Here is an 18,012-nt window from a genome sequence, read left to right on the forward strand (position 1 = left end):
CCACCACACTCATTACTATCATTTTATTTTTAGGAAAAGCACCAGACAGTTGCATGCAGAGCCAAACCAACAAACTCAGAACATTCATCCTTCAATACTATCACTGTTTCAAATAATTAAATAAAAAAGAATCCAAGTGCATTCAAGTACGTGCCCACCCAATTTCAGTTACACCAATCTTTAGGTAAATCCCTGATTCCATTTGTTCATTATAAAAGAATGAGATACTGTGCTGAATTTAAAGAGACTGCAATGGAATGTGAATTGGCAGTGGAGCAAATCAATGATGTTCCTATCTCACCGTTGTCGTAGGGAATAAGGGCTGAGGGAAACTGGGATTTGTGTTATCAAATACAGACACCTGAAGTGTCACCTAATAAAGAAATTAATGCCACCAGTGTGTGCCAGGTTCAAAGCAAGGGCTCATTTGTTAGCACTGTGAGCTTTCAGCTGGGAGTTCTCAGAATGTTGATGATTCCCAATAACTTGCAGTCCTAGAATGAATCCCAAACACAGCCCATACCCACTGGAGCCTAAGGCAAGTTATTTTTGTGCAGCAGTAAAACAGACTCCAACTGCAGCAGTTCCAAAAGCTGCTGTGTAACATTAAAACAAAACCCAGGAGCAAGTCCTCCTCTGCAAAGCTTTTAACCCAAATGAGAGCACCAGTCCCAGCCCACAAACCCCTGACTCCGGCTATCACTGCCAAAAATCTTGGTACCAGAATGAGATGCTGCACTGCCTCTGCATTTCAGTCTCTGTCCCCTGACAATCTGAGACAGAAGGGTTGTGCTTGTGCTTTTCATTTCCTCCCTGTGTGGGGACAGCAGGCAGGGGACCAACAAGATCTTGCTTTAAGCAGGTATCAAAACCTTTTTAGAGCAATGTGTCTAAACACATTTTTATTAATGATTAGTAACACCCCCGTACTGAAGCTGATGAGGGTGTAATCACTTACAGGGTCTAACCCAAATCTATCCAGCTCAAGAGGGATGGATGCAAGGGTCTTCTGGCAAGCTTTGGAACAGACCTTCAACAAGGCATCTTCTCAATAAAAGAAGAATTAAAAAAGCCTCTTCAAATCCAGTTTTAAAGGTAACTGACACTATCTAAGAAATTAATACCCATACCTGCAAAATTAAAATGGGAAAGGGATTTTGAGTGACACACAGTTATTTAACACTTCAGTGCATGTAACAGAAGCTGCATACAAAAGACCATTTCAATCTGTAATATTTCTGTCTGGAGTACAGACCGCGGCCCCTAGTAACACACCTAAGCAATTCACATGTCCAGATAATGATTCCCAAAAGTTACAGCCTTGCAGAGTAACAATTAACAGCTAGAACTATCTGTTTCTTTTATTTTCCCAACGTTAGTTTCTTTATGCAGTGGCTTGTTTTTTTCTTCTTTCGCTTTGTTCTGGTTCAGGGCATTTTCAGACATTTGATCCCCACTGGTGGACACAGGATCTAAAACTACCACAGATTCTGTCTCTTTTTCACTGCTAGAAGCTTTTCTTGTCAATTCTGTGTGACTAGTTGATCTGGAAGAAAAAGAATAAATATATAAATACAAATGACAGTTCACATATGCAGAAGAGCATAGAAACACAGAAAAGCATTTCTATTAGTAGCACATATGACTAAGACAGGTCTGCTAAGCTAATAAATAGATGTATGGATTTAACAGCTGTTATATACAGATAGCAGTGCACAAAATCGAACAGTCACATTCCCCCTCCTGGATCATTTGTTAAGGCAGGCATGGAAGACGAAAAATGAACTCACAAGGCACTGAAAAATGGCTTCTCCACTTCTCAGTCCCAGAGCCACCTGCCTGGGGGCTGCACTGCATCACTGAGGCACAGCGTAACCAGGTGCTCCCTGGGCTGCTGCTGGTCTCACTGGGAGCAAGCGCTGATGATTTCTGGAAATTCACCTACTGGCCCTGCTGAACTCTCAAGGGCGTTTGACCCACGCCCTGTGCTGCAGAAATGGGGTTACACCACCATTGTTTGCAGTGCAGGGAGGAAGGAAAGGTCAGAGACACCTGGGTTATTTGTCAAAGCTGGCATCAGCCTATAAACACTAAAAGCACTTGTGTGTATTCTGCAGCTTTGTACTGGTGTTGAAAACATGCAGGCAAATCCTTAGATTAGCTGGAATGCACCAGCAGAGAACACGGCAAACACTGGGACTGCTCAATGTGAACAAGAGGCAGATTGGGGTGTTCCCAATGCCACCTTAACCCTGCTGGGTGGGCACAGAGAGAGAGCCTGAGAGCACAGGCTTGTGCTGTCTGCACCCTGCATTCCAGAGCCTGAGCCCCCAAGAGCCTGAGCCCCCAAGAGCCTGAGCCCCCAAGAAACTGAGCCCCCAAGAGACTGAGCCCCCAAGAGACTGAGCCCCCAAAAGACTGAGCCCTCAAAAGATTGAGCCTTCCAGAGCCTGAGCCCCCAAGAGACTGAGCCTTCCAGAGCCTGAACCCCCAAGAGACTTGAGCCCCCCAGAGCCTGAGCCCCAGGGCCTGAGCCCCAGAGCCTGAGCCCCCCAGAGCCCCCAGCCCAGGGGCCGTGGGCTCGGAGCCCTGCAGGCTCAGCGATGGCAGCTGCACTGCACTGGCCCATCCTTAGGCTCAGCCTTACAGGCCACTATGGATGCACAGCCCACACCCACAGAGCCCAAACTGGGCAGGTGCTGAGTTCCCTCAAGCTCCTACATGCACTGTAGGCTTGTCCAGAGCCTTTTTTATTCCCTGCTTTTCATTTTTTTTAGCTCTAAACTGTCATGTTTATTTTTAAGGAACAGTCTTCCATTCTGGTAAGGTAACACCCTTGAGAGGAAAAGGTAGAATAACTGGAGGCCAGAGAAAGAAATTCAGCTACAGGATATCCAACTGGCCTTTATTGTGACAGTCTTTGTCCTAAAGAAAATGACAAAGAAAAAAGAGGTCACCTCACTCAACAATTAGAACACTGGGTGGGGACTGCACCAGCTCCCACCATATGGGAAGAGAGTAAATGAACAGGTTAAAACCAAAAAATAATCACAGAAACAACAGTTGCTGCACTTTCCATTTCAGAAAGAATTTACTCAGCTCGCTGCTGCAGCACTGGATAAAACAAATGAAATTCCACGTTCAAGCTTTAATTACAAGAATTGTCTCTAACATTAGAATTTTGGTATAAGTTAATTAATGCAGAAATTGGCACTAATAGATACGGTTTCAGACTCATTTGATTATCATCAGAAGCTAGTGATTTCAAAAGGAAAATAATGCTTATTTTATGCAAAAGTTGTCAATCATTCCAGAAAAATACAAGGTGGAGTATTTTGAACATTACAGCAAATTAAACTTTTTAAAGCAGTGTAACCAGAAGAGGGTTATTTTAAAAAGTGCTACTTTTGAAAAGCTGATTGCCCAACACTATAAAAATGGTCAAAGCCATAAATGCCAAGTTCATTTTTATTTCACTTTGGAGGTAACTATCTTTCAAATCCCAACAGCTGGACTATTTAATACAATCTGGTGAATCAAAGTATAATTCTTCACTGGGCTCACAGTGGGGAGTCTGCATTAGTGTATGGCAGCATTCCAACAACTGATGCACAGCCAAACGCTCTGAAGTCTGTTTCATTTATAACAAAAATGGATAAAATGGCAATCATATTTACCACCTTCAAAGGACAGAAAAATGAAAGATGTCGATATAAAGTAGTGTAACAGAGAAAACCAGTGATTAAATCAGTGTTTGCAGCATAAAAATAAGAATTACTATCCAACTTTGTTGTACCAGTATTGCCTTCTTCAAATCCTTCACACTGGTGCAGCACCAGCCTGACAATGCTGCTGTTACAGCTGAGGCATTGTTAAAAATTATTAACCCTATTTATCAGTTATTCACAGCTTACTTTCAACAGTTTGCCAAGAGCAGAATGTTTCAGTGTGAAGAATGAACATAATTTTGGTGCTCCTTTTCAAAAAACAGCATCTACTTGTACAAATAAAGCTGGGAAAAGCAATGAGCAAAGACAGAGCTTGCCACAGTTCTGGAAAACTCAATTTTGTCCAGCCAAGGTATTTGCATTTTTTTCTGTGCATAGCTCTTCCCTCACTGAGATTGTGAATGCTGTTACCAATATTCTTGTTTTTGTCCAGTTATATATTTAAACCAGAAATTGAGACCCTAGCTCTATGGTACTCACACACAGTCGCTCACAAGTTTGCATGTATTTTTTTATGACTAAACACATAAAATCTGCACTGTGAAATATGGATTTAGATGATGAATGCATTTGAGATTAATTCTATGGGATATACAATATTCCATGCTTTGTTTTGTAAGATTATCAGAAGCAATCTGTTCTGTTTATATAGTTACAGAACCTACAGAAGGTGTAAATACTAAAGGGTTACTAAAGCCTGTGATGTAGTACTGCTGTGACCTTTCCATAAAGTTTACAATAGGAGTACAAAAGGACAAACTAAGGATCAGATTGTCAACTGAGACTTGGATTTTCTTTGTTTTCTCTTGTAATATTAGAATCTTGGCATTATTTAACCTGGGTCGGTGTTCTATTCAAGAAATCATTATAAAATCATTGTAATATGCATCCATTAGAAAACAGAATTTTATGTCAGTATTCGTTGACAATAAAAGCAAAAACTGCTTATATGTCTATAATTTCAGAATTCTTAACAAGGTAGGAGAATAAACCAGAAGAGCACAGGCTAATACTGAGCAACAGTAAAAAACACACCAATTCCAAGTTTGGAAAGTCTGAGATGAACAAAGAATTCCATCACAGCACTGCCAGTATTTGTCCAGCAGTGATTACAGGGAATATACACAGCAGCACTGGTGAATTAGCCCTCTGTTCCCTACTGAAATACCAGTGCTATCTGCAACACCAGACATCTGTGAAGAAAGTGCAAGAAAACTTCTCCATTTCAGAATGCCCCTGCTAAACCCAGCTGAGTGCAAAGGTGGTCAGCATAGCAGCCAGCAGGACAGAACTGCAATCTTTAGCACGGGGATTGTTCCCACTTTCAGGTGCTTCTTTTGAAAAACCTCAAAAAGAACAGAAAATTTACTTAAATGAAGAATCTTGGAGAGCTTCTGCCTGCACTGAGAGGGCACACAAAGACTACAAGCTAAGAAAAATGCCTCAGTAGCTTTTAAAACACCTAAAACTGAGGAGACCTCCAACTTCCAGAACATCCCATTGTTTTCTTCATCTGTTGTTTAAACTAAATTTCCCATGTTCAAGCTACACTGGAAAACCTTTGCAGCTCATTCCAGCTGAGGCTCAGCTGCTCCCTGCAGAGCTGGTAGATGATTTGGGGTACTAAGATTACAGCTGGGAGAGGGAGGACAAATCCTTTAATTGTATAAAATCATCAGATTAAGACTAACCCTCTCTGTAGTGCACTCTGTCAGCAAAGAACTCTGCACCCCAGAAACACAATGTTTACCAAGTGCTGAAAAAAAAAAACCTCACCAAACAACCAAAAACCCGGGGCAGAGCCAGACACACCTTTCCCTTCTGTGCCTACACACTGCAGGGGGTCACGGAACTCGCTTTGCTGCCAAGGAAAATAAATTGTCACCTCTTCTATGCAGTTGTCCCAGAATTACACTCATGCTGGGTTAAATACTGGGGAAGAGACCTGCACAGGAAGTTACCTGCACACTGAGGTGAGGCCTCAGTTTCTCTACAGGACAAACATTACTGATGTTTCTTCCCTAAGCACCACCTGAGCAAAATTTCACATTCCAAACCGTCTCCTTAATGGCTTCAGACACACAAGAACCTCTTGCACTGAAATAACACCTCACCTAGGGGTTCTAAACTCAGGTTTTCTACAGCAAGCTGTATATTAAAATCTAGGTGAAGAAAAAAGAATAAACCCTGCCCTGCAAGAGACACCTGGCAATTATGAGACATGCAGTGCTCCCCTGTGATGGGAAAGGTTTGCTCAGCTGCTGCAAACGGATTAAGAAGTCACACCTTGGTTAGATTCCAAGGAATTGCAAATGATGGGAGCTGCTGATTGCATCCTTCAGCCTCAGGTGGGAATAAGGAGAAGAGGATTTCTCATGCAGGGTATCCAGTCCAGGCAGGGCACTGCTTGCCCAGTTAACACAGGCCCTTTCAGGGAGTGGAGTGGTGCAACAGGAGCAGAGTGAGGAGGGAAGCAGCCCCTGCTGCAGAGCTCAGGGTGATTCGCTGTGTGGCCCCCAGGACACCCAAAACCACGGACAGATCACATGCCCTGGTTCAGCTTCACTCATGCAATGAATCCAGGGATCCAGGATGCACTAAGGGCACTCCAGATTACAAATCAAAGCAGAGCAAACAATAGTGAGCTTTGCTTCAGAAGTGCTCTGCTGATCCAAACTAAGCTGCTTGCAGAGCAGCCCAGAAAAGTGCCTAATGACAGAGCTGAGCTGTCAGAGCTGCTGGCTCTGCTGCCAGCTTCCAAGGAGCCCTGCTCCAGCACTGCTTTCACACCCCAGAGTCTGGAGGCTGCTTCTACCAACCTCTGCTGCAAACAGCACCCAGGAGAGAAAAGAAAAGCCATTTCTGTAACGTGGTGTGGGGCCTGCAGGTTATCCCTGCTCCTCCTGCAGCCTGGCACAAGGGTAGGAGAGCCCCAGCACCTCCTCTCTCGCTGGAAATCCATCCCTGAGGATGAGTGTTCCCAATTAAGCAGCTTTACACCAGTGACTCAGGGCAAGGAAGCCCTGCAGCACTAAGGACTCTGGCCCCCACATTTGTTTTAATGCTTTAAACAGATAAATTAAAGTGAAATGTGTCTTTCGGGATGTCACTGAATAGGCAAGCTGAGAAATAAATTGAGCTTCACATATGCTTTTATAACACATAACAACTGTGACTGTCAACACAAGATCCTTTCCACAGTCAATTCACCACACATTCTGTGAGACCTTGGGGCCTGCAATTATTTCATTTCCTTTCTTGTAAATGCAATTTCCACTTAGTTTGGCGGAATAAAGGTACACAAAAGGTGGTGGGAGTTTCTTGTATTTTCTGGTTTGTTCAAAATCACAGAAATCCACAAACTACAAACACAATTTTCAGGAACAACCTCACCTTTCTGTCAAGGGTAGGTGTTCAAGAAAATGCAATGGCATTATTCCTGCCTAAACAACTGCTGAAAATATTCTCATCCTTCTGATTATATTAAAATGAAGATCATTTTTCTTCTAAGGATACTTAAATGAAATAAAAGGGGAAAATACATATGATTGAAAATGGCATTCTGCTTTTAATTCTCAGTGGGAATCAAATACAAATCCACTCTAAAATAAATGATGAAAGTAACTGCATAAGAGTGAAATATCAGTTCATAAAAACAGATGTAAACTGAATATTCAGCTCATTTGTCATGACTTCCTCCTCTGAACAAAGCAATGGTGGTATTTTCTAACTGACAGAGCAGGAAATCAGAAGTTTAATTAGCCATAACTACATAATTTTGCCAATTTGATTTGTCTCATGTCTTTCCTTTTCTTGAAATGACAAACTGACGAGCAACCTGGCAAGGCAACAGAAGCAAGTGCACAGCCTTATTCCAAAAGGAGCCTGGTATTGCTGCAGAACAAACCAATCCTCCAGGGAATCTGAAATGAATATTGCTGAAGTAGGTTTAACTCTGATGCTGGTTTCAGGTGTTCAGTTTGCTGTGATGAAAGATTCTGCTGCCCATCTGTGCACACACAGAACGTTTTTTTTCTTTTTAACTTGATATTTCAAGGTAATTCAAAATTTTTACCAACAAATTTTTAAGAGTAATAGTCAGGACTTGTTTTTGTTCAACAGAAACTGCCCTGCACACCAGCAAGATGTATAGATCAAGATGACTCACGTGACTGCATTTTTAAAAGTATTTGCCATAACTACTTTTAATCGAGAATTAACAATATAACTATCATCCCACTTCAGTATATGGAAAAAACTCTCAACCTTGTTACTCTTCAAAATCTCTTGAGGGCTTTTTTTTGACAGAGAAAATGAACATTTTTTTGAAGAATGTTCACAGGTTTTTGAGGAAAAGAACTTTATTAAAGAGAATTTAATTTCCTTTCACATGAGACTGCAAATTATTTGGGGAGTCAGTGGTAACCATCTGCAGACTGTACATGTATCTTGTTAACCAAAGTTGATATTAAATCACTTTCCAAACACACCAGCTAAACACATCTTGTACTACAATATATCTAGAAATCCATATTCTACTTACTGTAAAGTAGGCTTGGAGCCTGTAGCACCCTTAGGCTGGCTGGGGACAGGACCTGAGTTGGGTACTTTGGAAGTGAAATCTGTCTCCACATCTTTCTTGTTCAGTGCTGCCTGTGGGGCACTGGCTCCTGAACCCAGCACAGGCAGAGACTTTGATTCTGATGTGGCCAAGATTCCAGTAGGACCTAAAATCCAAAGAAAGTTTAATGCTTCTGTTACCCAGACTGGCCTAGAAACAGCACAAGAGCAGAGCAGAATTCAAGCTAACTTCAGAAATCGAAATGGAATTTTAATGAACAGCATCCAGTGCAAGGGAATATCAAAATACTGCATTTGCAGCTCCTGCTCTCCCCACTGAGATTTTCCCTTTCCTGTACCACAGGCAGCACTTGCTGTGTGGACCCTTCTGCCTTCTGGGGGCCAAGTCCTGCTGCCCACCAGCCCTGCCCAGGCACAGCTTTGGTGCTCTCCCAGCCTGACTGCAGAAAAGCCTGCTCCCAGTTCTGAGGAGTCAGTGAGCTGTCTGCAATGTCCAAGATAAAACTCTACAGTGACATTCAAACCAGCCACACCTGCACCAACTATGGCATGGACTTACACTTGCACAAACTCAACAGTTTCTTACAGAAGATGACAGAAAAGCACAGTGTAAAACCTGGAGATCCCTGGTCTGCAGAGCAGGTTAATTCAAATCACCTATCCTAAATCTCATTTCTCTGGCTAGCATTACTTTCAAGAGTATTTTCACGGTAGGTTCAAGCAATAACTCCAGCAATAACATCTGAGCTCTCCAGATGGAAAGAGAAATCTGAGTGTGTCTGTGTGTGCAGAAAATCCTGACAGAAGCATCTCCTGGAGAAAATGGGATGAAAAGCAACAGGTGAGACAGGGAAGGGGGTCACTGTAGAAGAAGGTGAAGTTCTCCATAAAGGCTGCATTGGCAGTGGTCTGGAAGAGAATGTAAAGCTTCAAGAATCACTTAAAGCAGGGAGAGGAAGAGGACTCCTCTGGAGTGCAGCACTTACTGCCACTGTCCTGGTCAGTGGTGACTTTCCGGCGCCGCAGGACTCGTTCCAGCTCTGTTTCACCACTGTCTGTCTCAAGGGACTTCAAGCTTCGGGAACTGGTGGATTTATTCAGTGTTTCCTGCAGCAAGAGAAAGGCATGAGAAACTCTTTGAGGACAGATTATGGCAAGCAGCTCATGTGCACAACTTCAGAATCTTCCCCACTGCAGTCCCAGAGCAGCGTGCCAAGCTCTCCATGGGGACCACAGGAGCAGCTGGGATCCACTCACCATCCCACCTTTACCTGGATTCATGATGTAGGGCTAAACCACACTCACTACACATTAGGGGGTTGATATCAGGCTGAAAAGAGATGCCCTGGCCCTGCCACTGATGAACAAATTCTAATGTTTGAGGGAAACTGCCAACTTCCTCCATCTTAACATGTGAAGGATCTTAAGAAACTGCTAGGGAGTTACCATGCACATTAATTAACCTCTGTTAACAAAAAGCCAAAGATTCATCTTTTACTGCTCCAGTGGGCTTTGTATTTTAGTATGGTCCTGTGTTGCTGCATCCTGGTGTATACATGCATCTGCAGAGGTCAGTATTTATCAGCTACAACTGCAGCATATTATATCCTATTAGGTAGCTGATCTGCCATTAACTTGACCCTATGTACGTCTACAGGGTTTCTCTTTTGCACAGAGTTAGACCTCAAGCTGAAACAGTTTTTTATACAGAACATAAATAAATGCTATTACTGCCTTATGCCAAGGCTAGCATGTGGTATCAGTGAAGCTGCAAGTCCAGGAGCACTTTTCTTAAAGTGGGAGGAAAAGAGGCTTTAAGCCATGCCTGAAACCTCACAAACTTGCCTACAGAAATTTAAACATGCATTTAGTGCTTACTGCATGCATTTCCCAACTCATGACAATCAGTTGCTGGATCAGAACCTACTTGATTGTAAAATTTGTCCAAAATGTTTATAACATAACTGGAAATTTGGTACCCATATACTATTTCATTCTCCCTCTGAGTCTTCCCATAAATCTTGTTTATTCAGCCTTCCAAAACATGTCAGACTCATACAGCATTTTTCCAGACCATAAATAACATTCTATTGACATATTTTGTTGATAAGCACATAACTTTTGACCAGAAATAGCCAAGGAAAAAGGAAATAGCACTGCAAGATGCAGAAGCTGTGCCATTTTCAGGAGCCATGCAAAGAAGCTCTTAATTCTTCACTCCTGCCTAGAAGTTAAAAATTTTTCTTTCAAAACTATTTGGAATTTAACTGAGCAGGTTATTCATTAGTAGTATGCTCCAGATCTGTAAAAATGTACATGTACAAAAGCAACTTAAAAAAGGGAGTCACTCAAACTCTGGAATTTGCACAACATAAATGTGTTTTGTTTGTAACAATTATATGGAGGTTTACACAAAATGCATAATTAGCATGGTAACAACAAATGTTTACTCCATCACATTCCACCCCCATGTTTGTTGTCTGACTGTGCATAATCACTGCTCTCAAGAATAGACTGAAGCTGCATTTTATATACTTTGCCTTGTACCGCAAACACCCTGAAAGGCTCAAAATCAAAGAGCCTGACACAGGAGTGCAGAGCCTGCAGTTCCTCCCTGCTCCCTCTGAGTGCACAATCAAGTCAGTGACACAGTGCTGAAGAAATAAAACAGCTATTAGAAAATGAAAGGGCCCTGGGCAGGATAGCCCTGTCCAACCCTCACTGCTGCAAACAGCACACCACATCCCACTACTCCTGTAATTATGGAATTCTGCTTAAAGCACTTCTCCCTTTCCTATTTACTGCTACATTTAATTAAGTGTCCCTCTAATTAGGGCTCAGCATTAGGGTCTGGTGACTTTCTAGACCATTTCTTCCCTTCTTCCCCTGCTTTCACATGACTGGAGAACAGCAACTTTAACACATCACTGGTGATTTTAAATCACAGCACAAGCTGTGGCTACACTCTGCTGTACTGCCTTGCATCCCCCAAAACACCACTGAACTGGTTTTTGCACAGGCTGTTTAACCACAGGATGATGAGAATTATTAGTTTCACCTTTTGTAAAGTCGAAGGGAAGCACTTTGCTTCAATACTGGCAGAATTTCATCTGATGTGCCAAAGTGGCACTTCAAAAGTTTCAGGGTTACAGAAGTCAGGGAGCAAGAACTACAGCTCCTTCTGACACAATTTTAGTTCTTGTGCAAAAGCAGCAACCAGTGAAAAACAAGCAATGCAACACTTGAACAAAGGACACAACAGGAGCAAACCCAGCACATTGCTCTCAGCTGGACCAAACATGTCTAATGTTTTTATTTTGTGATAAGGGGTTACATGGACAGCTATTCAGAATCCATTTTTTCTACATATAAATGCAGATAGACCAGAGTTATTGCTTTATTTAAACTTCACCTATGCTAACAAGAAATCTGCTGCCACAGGAAAAAGACCAGTTGATGAGGACAACTCTACATCTACTGTATGTGCAATCCAGGGGACTTGGTACAGATACTCAGCTGCCTCTCCATCCCTAAGCATCCCCACTGTCAGTATTTGGAAAGTTTCCAAAGAATCTATGGCAGACACAGACCACAAAATCCCCTCTAGAGTAGCAGGAGCACACAAACCCTGAGAAAAGTGCACAAACAAATTCTCCTAGCTTAAGTCCTTAAGTCAAACCAAAGTCAAAGGTGGAACTGGAGATTTGTTTCTATGGCTTCAACCCAAAATGCAGAAGTTTGCACTGAAGCCCGTGTTCAGCTCAATGAGAAGAAAATGAAATATAATCTGAAAGTTTCCTCTTACCAGAATCCCTTTTAGTTCTTTCATTGCACTTTCAGAGGGCTTTGGTGTTTCTGGCTGTAAGCAAACACAACACACAAATATTAAAAGTCACATGAAATGGCCCAGGACAGACTCTGGCTGCAGGCAGACCTCACACAGGGGCTGCTGCCCAGGCCTGTGGCTGTGTGACATTCCTGTCCCCTCCTCCTGTGGCACAGGGCTAACATTCCATCTATTTCCTTACTCAGATGAAGAGAAGAGCCTCAGCTCTCAGCACTGTGAATCACAGACTACAAATGAAGATTATGCTTTTGTGAAGGAGGTAAGCAATGCTCTACAGTAGCCACATTCAGGTATTAGGTGAAAGTGTTGCATAAAAGAAAAAAAGTGTTAATGCAGTCTATTTGTTGATCATCCCCTTTAACCACTTCAGGTATTCTCTCTGTACTTTTTGTTTCTCAGCAGCTGTTTGTTTACAAGCTTCTTTTCTGTGTCAAAGAAACTGGCATTTATTTACTTACTGCTGCCTTCTTTTTTTTCCTGTTCTTCAGGTATATGCTGCTCTAATCAATTTTATCCAAAATCAAGTAAAGTAAATGAGGGGAGGAAAATGTATTCTCAACATCTAACAGAAAAGTTTATTTTCAGTGTAAATTACTGTACTTAGCTAAAATTATTGGTCTGCTATTTATTCCAAACCTTTGTTTTAGGCCTGCTTGACTGGTTGACTGGTCTCAGGTGAACACCCTTTTTAATCCTGTCCATCATTTCTTCCACAGCTTGCCTCTTCAGATCTGTAACTTCTTCACCTGCTAAAAAAGTCGAAGAACAGATCACATTTCAGACAGGAACTGCAGAGAAATGGTAGAATGTAAAAACCATGTTCTCATTCTGGATCCAGGGATCTCTGCTATCAGCTCAGCTGTCCCCAGCTCCTCAAGGATGAAATGCCACTCTGCACTGAGGATCCTGACTTTGCAGAAATTTGGACAGAAGCAGAGTCCTCATCCTGAAAAACACGAAGGTCCAGGAACTGTTTGGGAATTGCAAAAGCTCAGTGCTCTAGGCTGAAGCAGCAGGGACTGAAAGAACACAGCTCTGCTTCCACTGCGGCTCAGCAGAAATTTCCACAGCTGCACTGACACAGGAGAAGCTGATAATGCCCCGTGACAGGGACTCCCAGGCACATCTCTCATTTCTCAGAGGTTTGAGAACCTGGCAGGAACAGCACACCAACACCTCAGCCTGGACTAAACCCACCCTTCAAAAAACACTGCATCATTTAAAGGGAAAAACTGAAATACCATGCAAGGAAGTGGCTGCTTTTTCAAGAGATTTGGTATCAGGACTGGGAAATGTTCAGATGACATGGGAAGCCCTGTGATGGACCTAAATAACACCTGTTAACTTATCAACATTCTGGATAACAAAAGAAAAGACCCTTAACATACCAGAAAGGGGAGGGGGGTAAGAGCACTCAAAGCAAATACTTGGAGAAATAGTGTTGATGCTATTCAAAGCTGCAACCTTGTACCTTATGTAATAGGAATTTTAACAAGACTTTTGCTCTCTCACTTGTCAGGGTACTATTGATGATTCATACAGAAATGTGGTTTCTGTATTCTAAGCTGATTTAATGTCAGGCTTTAATTTCATAAACAGGCTGTTTCAAATATAAAAGCTTAATTGGTGGCATGGGATAGAAACCACTCATTCTAAGTCCTTGACAGGGATTAAAACAAGCCTCAAGTTTGATATAATAACTAGATCAAGAAAGAACTTTCTCCCTTTTTTTTATTTTTATTTTAAGAACAGCTCAACTATTAAGAGGAAAATCAGTTTATATGTAATTGAAGAAAGGTCAGAACTTTTAGTTTAGTAATAAATTATGAAAGAATGGGGAGTAGAGAACTTAGAGCAAATTTCGCAGTATTTCCTGCAATCACTGCTTGTGACAGTCTCAACAAAAAGGTGTAATCAAAACATCTAGGATGCTTCAAGGTAAGGAACCCTGATAAATCAAGGCACCATAATTGGACTTCTACTGAAAGATAAGATTGACCCTTCATCAGAGATCTCAGACAAGGTTATCTCTCTAACTATTCCATCCAGACCAACAACCTTCTTTCTCTCAGACTGGTAACCAGTTCCCAGAAATTCCCCCAGGGACCTGCCCAAGTCACTCCATTGCTCAGTTCCTCACCTGAAAATGGGAGGAGTAATACTCTCTTTCCCCCACTTCCTGCCTGTGGGTTCCATGCAACAATCCAGCCTGACTTACATACCATTAGTCTGCTAACAGCAGGGGGTTTTTTAACAGTTATATCCTATAATTTCAGCCAGGTTCCCTTCTTTGTTTAAGTGGCAGCAAATGAGTTAAGCAATTCACTAAAAACAAACTCCTGCTGTTTCAGAAGGAAGAGAGAAACAGCAAGAAAACCCTTGGTTATTTAACTGGCAATGCCTGTCTAACTAGCTCTGACTCCTCAGGCACTCACAGTCATTTGCAAATCTGTACTTAACTCCTGTTCTCAACCTACTAAGTTTCCAGCTTCCATTAACAACAATAAAATGCAATTTCAGCTGTTACTTTGCATGCAGAGCCACCTTAGTGCAAGACTGTTTTGTTTTAGGTTTTCATTGTTATTAAAGGATTAGAATTACAGTCAACTCTGAGTGGTAATTTCACAAGATATGAATTGAGAGACGAAAACTGAAGTATTTAACAAACAAGCTCTGTGGAGAGGCTCTGGACAGAAGAAATTGCCATGTGGAAGTTCAGAAATTTCCCTATTATGCTGCATATAACAACCTGCTCTCTGTTTAATGCTCATAGGTTTGGTCTTCTGCCTCTTCCAGGTAACCTGTGGAAGCACAAAGCCCTGCACATGCTGTAGCTCAAGCAGAAAGATTAGAACTTTTCTCCAGTTACAGCAAGTGCTAGGTGTTCCCTTCAGCTTTTTGATTTGCAGCCTCAAAGACAGTTCATACTCAAATCCTTTTGGAAGAAGTAAATTGGATGCTGATGACCAGTTTAGCTGTGGAGGCAGAGGTGCCTATGAGTGCCACACAAATTTACTTGGGCCAAGGAAGCTTGCAGTAGAATAGAGCAAAATGTTTCAGCTGGAAGAGACCTGCAGTGACCATCTGGTCTGACAGCCTGACCACTTCAGGGCTCACCACAAGTTAGAGCATGTTCTTAAAGGCCTCAAAAAATTACAAACTTGGGGCACCAGCCACCTCTCTGGGAAGCCTTTTCTAGTGTCTGACCATTCTCACCATAAATAAATGCTTCCTTATGTCCAATCTAAGCATTTCTTGATGCAGTTTTAAACACCCTCATGTGTTCTGTTTCTGGATCCCAGGGAGAAGAGCTCAGCACCTCCCTCTCCCTGTCCCTTCCTCAGGAGCTGGAGAGAGCAATAAAGTCACTCCTCATCCTCCTTTTCTCCGAGCCCAGAGTCCTCAGCCACCCCCCTTCTAGGAATACCCAATCTGTAATCCCAAAGATGCTACTTCCCATCTTGGTGCACACATTCCTGGGCTGCAATCCCATTTCTGGACTGCAAGGCAGAGGAATGTGCTGGACATGGAGAGCTGTTCATGCTGACAACCAAAAGCATCTGAAACACCACCTTCCTCCCCAGCTCCTTTTCTGCAGTCCCAGTGGAGAACCCACATGGCCTGAGGAGGGAAAAGCCATACCTGACTCCTGCTGAGGAGGCTTCTCCTTCTTGCTCACGTTGGTGTTGGAGTGAGATCTCTTGCGAATCATTGACATGAGAGACCTTGGGGGGAAATGAAAGTGCACATTGTCACTCTGTCCTGGGTCCCACTGTCACTCTGCCCTGGGTCCCCACTGTCACTCTGCCCTGGTTCTCCAGTGTCACTCTGCCCTGGGTCCCACTGTCACTCTGTCCTGGGTCCCCACTGTCACTCTGTCCTGGGTCCCACTGTCACTCTGTCCTGGGTCCCATTGTCACTCTGTCCTGGGTCCCCACTGTCACTCTGCCCTGGGTCCCACTGTCAAAACGAGCCTGAACATGACACACTACCAGCCTGCTTACACCTGATTATACAGCCACTTACAAAAGACTCATTTAATGGTTCTTGAATGCAGATGCACTGAATTACCCCCCACAATGCCTCCCATCAAAATGCACCAGAGAAATTTATTTCTTTTTAACAGACATTAGGCACAAATCAAAACACTCCAGATTTGAATATTAAAAGCCAGGGTCTCATTGTGACACACGACAAACAGAAGCTGCTCTGGCATAATAAACAGAAAGAATTGTAGATGTTGAAGTATTGTTCTCCAGAGGACACTTAAATATGGTGATCAGTATCTCCTCACCATTTCCAAGTTTGTAATCTCTTATAGTGTCAAATAATTATCCCCTCACTATATTCACAATGTAAAAGTCCACATCAGCAAATGATTCATCTTCAAGAACAAGTACAAGCTCCTGTGCACATCTCATGTGTCAGTAAGGCCAGTCACTCCCTACTGAACATCATCCCTTACACAGCAGAGTGACACCCCGCCTAAAATGTCAAAACTGTCCCAGAAAAATGCAGCATCCAGTGCCTATGTTCTAAAACAATTCTATCCACACACACATCACAGTGCATGAGAAAATAGCCCTGTGCTACGACAGGGCTCAAAATTAATAGTTTCACTTATTCCAAACAGTAAAGGGCACATATTTAAACAAAAAAATCCCACAACACCCCTACACAGTTAATTCATGCTATCCATCAGTGAGAATGGAGCAAACAGGCCAAATGAGTTAATGGACATAAAAGAAGCAAAAGGCCAAACACAATCTTTCTGAACATGTTTTGTTTCTAAAAACAATGCAAGATGCACAAAGGGATGAATTCTCCCCAGTAATCACATCTATTCATATGTTTAACACAGTAGTTAACAAGACTCCTGGATGTCATTTCTATTACAGAAGGCTGCAAGCTGTCATCAAAGTCCATTATTTTTAAAACCAAGCAGACAACATGAAGATTAGCTGAGTTTTTAAAATTAACTAAGCACCCTTTAGTGTTTAGTTAATTCATTTGGGTCTAATGCCTGATACATCAGCATAGACTGGTCATCCTCTTTCATAGTCCTTTGAAGAAATCAAGCCAAATTTTGATAATTTTGCCCAGAAATGCTTGATGACTGGGTGGTGATTTTCGTTTGTTATTTTTTTTTCCTCCTTTTAAACTTATGAAAGCAATTGAATGGAGTCTGCATTTTCATCATCAGTATCTGACATGAAGGGGCACACAATAATCTAACATATCCTTTGGTTCAAAGGAGTTTTCTTGGCAATAGAAAGCATTTCACAAGGCTATAATTACAGCTATCAGGTGAATAGAAAAAAAAACAATCTCCTAAATGTAGAGGAGACAGGTATCCCTCCTCCTCCAAAGTCACAGTCTAGACACTCTCTTAGGCTTGGCAAGGCAGGCACTGCTCAGAATTGCTCAGGGTGTTAAGTCTGGGGGCACTGAGTGTGCCCTGCAGCTCAGGACAGGTGGAGAAAGCCTTTTTTCCTTTAAAGCCACTCTTCCTGCCTGGATGGCAGAGAGGTAAGGACTCTGCCCTGGCCCTGAGCACTCACCGAATGGGGTTGGGAGGAGGAGGAGGAGGCAGAGGCGGTGGAGGAGGCGGCGGAGGCGGCGGGGCAGGATTTTCCGACTGCTGGATTCGCTTCTGGAGTTCATCAACTGCACAGGAGCAAGAAAACAAACCACAGTCAGCTCCTGGGCTCTCTCATCCCCTCTGAAAACCAACTTCGATGGTTTGAGGAAAAAAAAACTCTAATTAACTAAAGAACAACAAGACTAAACCACACAACTGCCAGAAGTGCACTTTTTACCAAGAACAATGCACATGATTCCCATTAAAACAGCTAC

General features: G+C 42.5%; 1 protein-coding gene across 3 annotated transcripts in view; it reads right to left on the reverse strand.

Moving 5' to 3' along the window:
- Positions 1–8: 8 nt before the first annotated feature.
- SHTN1 (shootin 1) overlaps positions 9–18,012 on the reverse strand; it is a 54,500-nt gene continuing 36,496 nt past the window's right edge. For 2 of the 3 annotated variants that reach the window (XM_030276517.4, XM_072931297.1), the window contains 7 exons: positions 17,718–17,823; positions 15,799–15,881; positions 12,793–12,905; positions 12,115–12,168; positions 9,296–9,416; positions 8,272–8,455; positions 9–1,546 (listed from right to left, as the gene is read on the reverse strand). In XM_030276517.4, the coding sequence (XP_030132377.4) occupies positions 1,336–1,546; positions 8,272–8,455; positions 9,296–9,416; positions 12,115–12,168; positions 12,793–12,905; positions 15,799–15,881; positions 17,718–17,823 (872 nt within the window). In that variant the 3' untranslated portion in view covers positions 9–1,335. The remainder of the gene's footprint in view (positions 1,547–8,271; positions 8,456–9,295; positions 9,417–12,114; positions 12,169–12,792; positions 12,906–15,798; positions 15,882–17,717; positions 17,824–18,012) is intronic. The other variant, XM_030276518.4, reaches the window with a different exon arrangement.

The sequence above is a fragment of the Taeniopygia guttata genome, chromosome 6 (assembly GCF_048771995.1).
Source record: "Taeniopygia guttata chromosome 6, bTaeGut7.mat, whole genome shotgun sequence".
Classification (NCBI taxonomy): Eukaryota; Metazoa; Chordata; class Aves; order Passeriformes; family Estrildidae; genus Taeniopygia; species Taeniopygia guttata.